A 9,624-nucleotide genomic window follows, 5' to 3' on the forward strand; every position below is an offset into this window, starting at 1 on the left:
GGTCTCTCCTCCTTCCCCGTTCCAGCTATCGGCCCCCCAGCGGCGGCAGGTGGAATTGCAGCTTCTGTCCTGAGGCTTGCTGGGGACCTGGTGGGAGGGAAAAAAAATATAAACCCCAAGAGAACTCCTGGAATCTGACCCCTCTTCCCTATTTTCTCTGCTCATCTGGAGCTCTTAGGGTCTCTGCTGAGTATGCACTTTCAGGCTGTGAGCTGCAGGGTTCATGCTCAGGCAGGAGGTTAGAGAAGGAAACATGACGAGAAAACTCACAGCTGTGTTGCTCTTACTCTTGGTCTGGGTTCCTTCCCCAATCTCCTGCTCAGGTTCATTTTGCAGAATGCTCGGATAGCATCTGTAAGTACTCTGTCTGGGTTCCTACCTGATGTCTGGGAAAGAGGTCTGTGGCTTCTGATGACATCATTTGACCGGATTTGCAATGCTGCAGTGTAGATTTGCTGCTGCAGGGAAACATGTGAATGGCCACCAATACCGGAATAGTTAATTATGCTACAACCACACAAAGGAGCATTAAGACAGCTATTTAAAAAAAAAAGGTATTTATTTGATGGTGGGGGAAGAGCTGGAGGACAGAATCCTCAAAGAGGTTGTGGACCGAGATCAGAGCCAGACTCTTGCTCCATCCCAGGACCCTGAGATCATGACCTGAGCCTAAATCAAGAGTTGGCCGATTGGCTGACTCAGTCACCAAGGGGCCCCATTAAGGAAGCTTTTTAAAGGATTAAGTAAGCACGGGTGTAATGGCTTGGAGAGATTCATGGTAAAATCTAAAACTTTTTCATTGGAGGAATCAAATACACACAGAAAGTGCACACATCAGACGTGCACAGCTCAATATGTTGCAACCAGCACCTAGATCAAGAAACAAACACTCCTATCTCCCAGGAGGTTCTTTAACTTTATGAAATATTTGGGGAATCCAAGGCAGCTAGAGGGGGTGCTGGAGGTCACCTTCGGTCTTCTTCATTCTGGAATTTAGAAGATCCCTCTGCCTAGTCCCATGAAAACAATGCTTATAGTTCAAGGAGGGATGGAAGCTCAAAGAATTTGGTACATCCTGACACACGTTTTCACATGCTGTGTTGTCCCCACATACTCAGAGCCCTGATCAGCTAAGTTCTGGCTCATTCTCCATTATAGTCAGACAACCAACAACGATCTGTCCTTGAGGCATGTTTGGGATATAAAAGAGAAGGACCAAATCAGACCAGACCAAACCAGCACATGACCACAGAGTGCGGAGGGTTTTGAAAACATCAGCAAGCAGAAAGCAAAAAGGAACTTTTGAAAAGAAAATATAATTCCTAAGCTAAACATTTCACTCAAAGATAGGAAGAGACAGTAAAAACACAAAACCAAACTAAACCCTCCGAAGAGGTAGAACTACCTCACAAATGTGGAAAACATAAAGGAAGAAAGGAGACAGAAGAATTGTCGCAGAGAGGTTAGGAAAAGGGGACAGAGGACAGAGGGAGGAGAGGACATGGGAAGGATGAAGAGACCCTTGTGGGGAAATCCTTTGGGAGGGCATTAGCATAAGCAGTGTGGGGCTGGGAAGAGGTCCTAGTCCACAGTTAGGGGAAATATGCCAGCAGGTGGTAGAGGAAGCGTCTAGGGCAGAATGAGGCTGATGGGAAAAGGCTTCACTTGGCTTTCCTTAAAATCTCCCCATGGCACCTCTCTCAGAGGTAATCAGGACCTTGGGGGGAAGCCTAAGAAGAAGGGGTCTGTGGGTCAGGCTCAGGGCTGGACCAGGGCCCAGGGCCCAGGGAGAGAGGGATGGTCTGGGATGTACCCAGGTGGGCTGCCCAGAAAGAGACTAAAAATGGGGCTGTGTGTCCAGCAAGGCTGGGTGTAAGCCTTGAGCACTGCGTTCTTCCCCACGTGCAAACCCAACATGTCTCCATCACTTTCTTGGACCCACACTCTGAGGGTCAGGTGTCTGGGCCCTGTTGCACTGTGTGCCCTAGTTGCTGGCAGCGGGCTACCTAGCTCCTCACGCATCCTGCTAAATGGCGTTCTGGGCAGTGGGACACTTGGCTTCCCCAAATCATTGAGACAAATCATGTCACCATAGACTCCTAAAGGAGGAGACTGTGTTTCTCCTAATTAAATAAATTAGGAAGGAACTGCATAAAAAATTAGGGAAGTAGAGGGGAGAACTCTAAAAGAACGATTTAGAGAAATAGAAGGCATTTTGCCTCTGAGCTCAGTTCCAGTCCCTGGAGGGCAGCGGGCATCAGCTGAGCAGCAGGTAGACAACCCAGGCAGCAGGATATGTGGCTGCTCTTGGTTCTCTTCCTTCCCGTCGTCCAAGGTGAGTGGGCTGGCTGCTTCAGGACATCGCACTTGCAGAGCTGGGCAGGAAACAGACCGGGTCTGTCCTGGGGGAAATGGCAGGGACTTTAACTCATCCAGAACTTTTCTTGTTAAAAAAATTAAAATAAAATTTTTCCTGATAGGTTCTAAGTTAGGTGTTGGGGAAAGAAAGTAAAAATAAGTAATATGGTATTTGTTTTTAGGGTACTGTTTGCCGTCTCTGGCAGACAGACGGATAGACAGATGCTAGATGCTGGATGGATGGATGGATGGGTAGATAAGAGACAGACTTAAACGTGCACAAATATATACATCATACATGATGCCCCTATGCTGAGAGCACTGGTCTCATCCTGAGATCCTCATCATGACCTCCTCTAGCCCTAACGCCCTCCCAAAGCCCCAGCTTCACATACCATCAATTCCTAAGGCACTTAGAAGGATCTTAGAAGCTCAGGCTCCAGCTGAGACCCACTCAGTCAAGGTGGGGTTCAGACATCTGGATCATTTAAAAGCCTGTGCAGTGATCGTGACTTGTAGCTTGAGTTGAGACCTTCTTTTCTAAAGAACTTGGGGTAGACGGAGGAGGACCAGCAGAAAAGCAGGGTGTGACAGGCTCTCTGAAGACTTGTTCAGTCCCGCACGTCAGGCTTCCCGAGTCTCTGCTCTGGATGACAATGACCAGATGGTTGTCTAGTGTCATAAGCACAATCTCTGAGACTTACTGAGTGTTGTAACCAGGAGGGAAGACCAGAGGTTAGAAGGTGTCTATTTCTGGGCTGGATGTGAGTCAAATCCTTGGAGGCAGTTTCCTGAGGCTGAGAGAAGACAGGAGCTAGTAAGGCAGGACCATCTGACTCCCCAACTCTGTTCCTTCTCCTCCTTCAGAATCACATAGCTTGGGGCAGGAGGCAGGCAGTGTCTCTTCTGGGAAGGAGGACATCATGGGAAATAAAATGACCCCATTGACTCATCCATTGGCTTCTTCATGATATGTGTAAAAGGAAAACACTCTGAGGGAGAGATAACACATGTACAAGACTTATTGGGAAAACTTGCATGTTATTATTTTCTGGGCTTGGAAGTTCATAAAAGAGTAACAAATGCATATGAGTCTTAAGAGCCAAATACCAGAGACCGAAGGGCTTGAACTAGAGAAATTTCTTTTCTCACAGTTTGAAGGCTGGAGAGTCCAAGATCAAGGTGCAGGCTGATTTCAGTTCATGATGAAAGTTCTCTTTCAGGTTTTCAGGCAGCCACCTTCTCACGGGGACCCCCACCTTGTGTTCAGGGAAGGAGAGACAGAGAGAGTGAGAAACAGAGACAGAGACACAGAGAAAGAAAGACAGAGAGGCTCTTGGGTGTTTTTTCTCATGAGAGCACTGGTCTCATCCTGAGATCTCCATCATGACCTCCTCTAGCCCTGATGCCCTCCCAAAGCCCCAGCTTCACATACCATCCCATTAGAGCTTGGGACTTCAACACAGGAATCGTGGGGCAACAGAAACATCCAGTCCTCAACAACATAGGGGCAGAATTGATCAAGGGGCAGAGAGCGTAAGCTCCTCTGTTGATGTTGATATCACTACCGCCCCTCCTAAGCCCTCTTCTGCATCCCTGGGCAAAATCTGGGAATCACCTTCTCTCCAGTCACCTTCCTTGTGTGGGCTGGAGTTTGTCCCTGGAAGCACCTGCCGAGATTTGGAAGGTGGGAGAGCAGCCTTACTGTCTGCGGGCAGCTGAAATGTGAAGTGAGAAATCTATAGACAGAACGTAGGTTAGTGGTCATCAAAGGCTTCAGGGAAGAGAGAATGGAGAATAACAAGGGGCACAGGGTTTCTTGGCACAACTTTGTGAATACCCTAAGAACCACTGGGGTCTACACTTCAAATTCATGAGAAGTGCATTAGATCTGAGTCTGTACCATCAAAAAAAGTAAGTTCTTGGCCTTTGACACACTTTAGTTCTTTTTAGAAAAGAAGAAAATTGTCTCTGTCTTTAACTCAGCAAATTGGAAAAAGAGCCCAAGTGGTAATCTGGAGGAAAGAAGAGGAATAAAATTATCCACACGAGAAATTAATGATTTAGGAAATAAAAACAGTAACACAAATTCATCTCAAAACTGGTTTAATGTGTAGAAATGTGCAGGAAGAGTAGCAGCAGAAGGACGACATCCTGCAGCAGGTGTAATCCACAAAAATCACACAGCACCTGTGGTCAGAGCATGTAATTGAAACGGATATGAGTATGTTAATTATAAAGGATACATTCGAAATGGAGGACTTTCGGCTAACACATACTCCATGGAATAGACAAACTCTCTGGGAAAAAAGAACCAAAACTTTAGAAGAGTTTCAAGAATTATCAAAGCACTTGAATAGTCATTATTTAGGGGAAAACAATTTCCAGTCATCAAAGTATTTGTCTCAGTCAAGAATTTGCCAGAGAGTTTTGTAGCTATTTGTTAGGATTCTAAAGATACAGAAATTCCTTTGCTCTGTTTCTGTGCTGGTCACCAGTATTTTCAAGTTGAGAGGTTTCACACAAAATCCAGATTCCTGGCTACTCTAGAAAAATGAAAAGGTCTGAAACCACAGAGCCCACATCTCACACGAGGACAATGGGCCGAAGTGGACTTGGGCCATGCCTTCGCTTGGGTCATTTGCTTCCAGATGACATTGACCACAGGGAGGGGGAGGGGTGGGTTATCAAAAGCTGTCATTGCTCAGTGGGGACATTCTTGTTTCTCTGAGGGGTAGAGTTGTGCTCTTAGGTGATTTCTGTGGTGGCTTTGATGAGTGGAGTTTTGAAGGACAAAGGTCTGTCTTGTGGAAGGTGTATTCCCTCTTTGACTGTCACTCAACTTATCAGACACTTGGGTTTCTTGGGGCTACTTGTGATGCAGGAGGTTGTGGCTTTGCCCTCAGTGGGTAGGGTGTGGTGTGACAAGCACACTGGCTTGTCTTTCCAGGCTCTGCCCTAAGAGCAGTGTCCAGTGCAGTGAGTGGCCCACTGCAGGGCTCACTGACCGTGCAGTGTCGCTATGAACCCGGGTGGGAGACCTACCATAAGTGGTGGTGTCAAGGAGCCAAGTGGAGTGACTGCCATATCCTCGTTCAAACCGACGGATCAGAGCAGGAAGTGAAGGGTGACCGAGTGTCCATCAAGGATAACTGGAAATCACGCACATTCACCGTGACCATGGAGGACCTCAGGTGGAACAGTGCAGACACTTACTGGTGTGGGATCGAGAAGTCTGGAACGGACCTTGGGGTCGATGTTAAAGTGACCATTGACCCAGGTAAGAGTGTGCGTGTATGTGTCTTCAGGACCTGCTCTGTGATGCTCCCTGAGGTTCCTCTCCAGTGACTTGTGTCACTTGGAGTGAACTGTCACACAAAGTGGTTGAGTCCTGAATTCTTCTAGGACCCCAAAGTACCCCTTGAGTTGGGAGGGAGAGGGATTCTCTTTGATGATCTCATGGCTCCTGCCACCTCCTCCAGGACGGGATCAGCCTTTCTGAGAAGGTGTTTCTCTGCACAGCCCAGTGCCTGAGTCTCTTGTCCATGGAGGTGGGAGTGATGGTCCCAGTTTCAGTCCTTGGGCCAAAGGGACCTTTTTCCCCAGGACCCAGAGACCCCGATTCTTGTCAATGCTTTCCTGGACTTCTGGTGCCCCTGGGTCCCTGCTCATTCTGGAGTTTGGGGCCAGACGTCCTAATGGCTATTCCCACTCCCTGTTCCATATTCTGGTCTCAGAGGGAAGAGGCCCAGCACAGTCGGGATGCTGTGGTTGAGTCCTAAGGTCTGGAAAGGCCTTCCTAGTCAAAGGACTATTTAAAATCTATCAAAGACTTTTGTCTGCATCTGTGAGATGCTCACGTGATTTTTCTCCTTGACTCTATTAATGTGGCATATTATACATACTGGTTTTCTCTCATTCAAACAACTTTGCATTCTTGGGATAAACCCAACTTGGCAATGGTGTATTATCTTGCTTAAGTCTCTGGATTCAGTGTGCTGGTTTTGTATTGTGAACTTTGAGATTTACATTGGAGACTGATTTTGTTGTCTCTAACTTTTCTTTTCTGCAGTGCCCTTGTCAGATTTTGTCATCAAGGGCATGCTGGTCTCATTAAATGGATTTGGGACTGCCTCTTCCTTTCGTATGTCCGGGAATTTTTTGTTTAGGACAGACACTGTTACTTCCTTCAATATTTAGCAGATACCCAACAGGAAGCTCTTACGTTCTGGAAGTTTCTTTTGGAGATGTTTCATTCATTCATTCATTCACTCATTCATTCACTTATTTATTTTAAGTAAGCCCCAAGCCCAAGGTGGGGCTTGAACTCCGACCTCGAGATTAAGAGTCACTCGCTCTGCCCCTGAGTCAGCCAGGGGCTCCTTGGAGAGGTTTTTAATAACGGATTGGATTCTTTGAAATAGCTACAATAGGATTCAGGTTTTCTATTTCCTTTTGTGAATATCTTTTAGGATATCAAATTATTTTTGCCAGAAATTGGTTTACTCCCCCTAAAATTTCAAATTTATTGGCCTACAGTTGTATAGATCTCCTTTTATTATCCTGTCCCCTTATTGCCTTTCCTTCTTTTTACTAGGCCCAGGATATTGTGTGATTTTGATTATTGATTATTGATTATTCAGACCTTTCCTTTCATCACAAATATCCTGAGAGGGGTTGGCTTCGTTGAAAAGCCCATTGTTGGGTTTTTTGATCTTCTCTATTTTATATTTGCACTCTAATTCATTACCTTTTTCTTTTCTTCATCGTTTCCTTTCTTCTACTTCCATCTGCAAGTGACCGTGCAGTGTCACTACAGCCCGGCTTGGGAGACCTTCGTGAAGTCATGGTGTCCGGACAGGGATTTGAATAGCTGCCGCATCCTTGTTCAAACCACCGGACCTGAGCTGAGGAAGAACCAGCTGTCCATTGATCAGAAGAAGCGCACATTCTCCATGACCATTTGGGGCGAGTGAAACAAGTTTTGAGAACAATCAGCTGTGTTCTGAAGAGTTGCTGCCCAGGCATTTTATAGTAGGGCAACCCTGCTCACTCCGGAAATCCAGAGCTTAGATAAGGCTCTCTAGAACTCCTCCATAAGTTCCTGTTTTGCTTTTCTTGAGTCACATTTCGAAATAACCACTTGGAGTTGAGCCCAGGAAAAATCAGTGACCTGTGTCCCAACCATGGTGTAAGTAAGAGGACCTGCAACCCTGCTCTGGGGCTCTTGCTCCCTCATGGTTTGGGATGGAGGACCGCCCTTCCCAGGTTCACTGGGCGCCTCTCCCCTATAGTTGTAAGCAATAAACGTTGTGACTCTCCTTCCTTTGTGTGGCTGTATTAAAACTGTGCCTTCCATTAAATGACCCTGGGTGTTTTATGTCCCCAAAGTGGGAGGCTGGCTGTGGAGGGAGCTCCCTGCACACCCATGTGGGTGGTGTTTGCCTCCCATTCAGCAGGTCGTTCAGCTTATTCTTAATTCAGTACAGCAGCTCCGTCTTCTAGACACACCGTGGAGGAACTCAGGCATTGGATGCAGACACGTCCCGGTGTGGGATTAGGAGACCAGAGCTGACTGTGTGTCCAAGTAAACCTGACCGTTGACCCAGGGAAACATTCTTCTTTTGTGCACCACTTGCCATCTCATTGGCAAGAGGGAGCTAGTGAAATACTGAGCAGATTTTTGAACTTTTATGTTTATTTGTGGATTTTTAAAAAAGGGAATTTACAAAGTATGCAGAATATAAAATAAAATGGTACAGTTAATCTTCTACCCTATTAAATTTCATGTAGAGATTATTTATTTTAATATTTTATGTATGTATGTATGTATGTATCTATTTACTTATTTATTTGGGGACAAGCAGAGGGAGAGAGAAGCAGACCACCTGAGTATAGAGCCCAATGCAGGTCTTGATCCCACAATCCTGATATCTCGACCTGAGCCAAAACCAAGAGCCCGTCACTCAACTGAGTCACCCGGACACCTCTTATGTAAAGATACTCTTAGAAAAAAAGCAGTTTTAACATACAGCACAATTCTTGCTGCACTTACGTAAATGATCAAGCCACACTTTTGGAAACTAGATTTATTTCGCAAAGAAATTAATGTTAACTTGTTTATCTCTGGTAACAATGAGGGTGCCTAGAGACAAAAGATGTTTCAATAACACATCGTGGTACCTACTAGATTTTAATACTAATCATTATAAACGTGACTAGGACCAGGTTTCTTCTAGTGTTTTCCACCACCTTAACAGTCTAGTTAGTTAACTAGTTAGTTAACTAGTTAGTTAACATCCGAAAACAGTTAGTCTCCACACTAACGTTTTGAGTTTTCTCACACCTTTCTAACTTGGAGTCATTGAGAATGAAAACTGCCCCTTTTCCTGAACAACTAAATGTGCACTTCAGAGAAATCAGCACAGTAGCTCACAAGTAGACAATCTTTGTTCCGGTTGTTCACTGGGCCACTCCGATCACCAGAGACATCTGAACTACAAAGTTGGGACCTTCTCAAAGTGGAAGTAAAAAGGTTTTATAATCTAAAAGTCCTGCTTCTGTCCAGGGGACATGAATTTTTTGTGGCGGGGGTCGAGGATACACCTGTGAACATATTGTATTAGAATTCCTCAGGCTGGCAGGGCCTGAGTACCAAGCCCTGGAAGGTAGGAGCAAAGTAAACCTTGTTGCCAGTCTCCGATGCTCTTGTGAAATTCGCTTTCTGGCTTTCAGCATTGATAGGAGCAACCTGGATGCTTTGAACCTAGAGATCAGTCCAGAGAGATCTCTGTAAATCTTGTAGGGAAAGGGAAGTGAAGACAGGGACATGAGGCCAGAGATTAAATAGGGAGACACAACAAATGAATAAAGAAAAAACAGAGAGAGGGAGAGAGAGAGAGACAGAACCAGAAACCAGACTCTTACCTCAATGAAGAAGTGAATGCTTGCCAGAGGGGAGGTGGGTGGAGGCCGTGTGGGGCAGAGGAAGGGCATGAAGAGTCCACTTCCTGTGGTGAGACTGAGTGACGCTTCATCAAAATCAAAAGCTTCTGCACAGCAAAGGAAACAGTCAAGAAAACAAAGAGGCAACCCACGGAATGGGAGAAGATACTTGCAAATGACACTACAGACAAAAGATTGATATCCAGGATCTATAAAGAACTCCTCAAACTCAACACACACAAAACAGATAATCATATAAAAAAATGGGCAGAAGATATGAACAGACACCTCTCCAATGAAGACATACAAATGGTTATCAGA

At 45.6% G+C, this 9,624-nt stretch overlaps 1 protein-coding gene across 2 annotated transcripts; it reads left to right on the forward strand.

Annotated features, from left to right (window-relative positions):
- Nucleotides 1-2,191: 2,191 nt before the first annotated feature.
- LOC101677073 (CMRF35-like molecule 1) lies at nucleotides 2,192-7,679 on the forward strand. 2 transcript variants are annotated; one of them, XM_004749005.3, is made up of 3 exons: nucleotides 2,192-2,335; nucleotides 5,309-5,638; nucleotides 7,156-7,679. In XM_004749005.3, exons 1-3 carry the CDS (start codon nucleotides 2,296-2,298, stop codon nucleotides 7,332-7,334), a joined length of 549 nt encoding a protein of 182 aa, XP_004749062.1. In that variant the 5' UTR covers nucleotides 2,192-2,295; the 3' UTR covers nucleotides 7,335-7,679. The 2 variants fall into 2 exon arrangements, with proteins under 2 accessions (XP_004749062.1, XP_012909914.1); XM_013054460.2 differs by having other exon boundaries at nucleotides 2,201-2,335; nucleotides 5,471-5,638.
- Nucleotides 7,680-9,624: the final 1,945 nt, after the last annotated feature.

This window comes from Mustela putorius, unplaced genomic scaffold (assembly GCF_011764305.1).
Source record: "Mustela putorius furo isolate JIRA1106 unplaced genomic scaffold, ASM1176430v1.1 tig00000873_pilon_pilon_pilon, whole genome shotgun sequence".
Classification (NCBI taxonomy): domain Eukaryota; kingdom Metazoa; phylum Chordata; class Mammalia; order Carnivora; family Mustelidae; genus Mustela; species Mustela putorius.

Bases quoted from the DNA above. Each gene is read 5' to 3' on its own strand.
- LOC101677073 (XM_004749005.3), top strand. From the start codon at position 2,296: ATGTGGCTGCTCTTGGTTCTCTTCCTTCCCGTCGTCCAAG. The intron at 2,336-5,308 runs GTGAGTGGGCTG...TTGTCTTTCCAG, and splicing joins CTTCCTTCCCGTCGTCCAAG to GCTCTGCCCTAAGAGCAGTG. The intron at 5,639-7,155 runs GTAAGAGTGTGC...TCCATCTGCAAG, and splicing joins TAAAGTGACCATTGACCCAG to TGACCGTGCAGTGTCACTAC.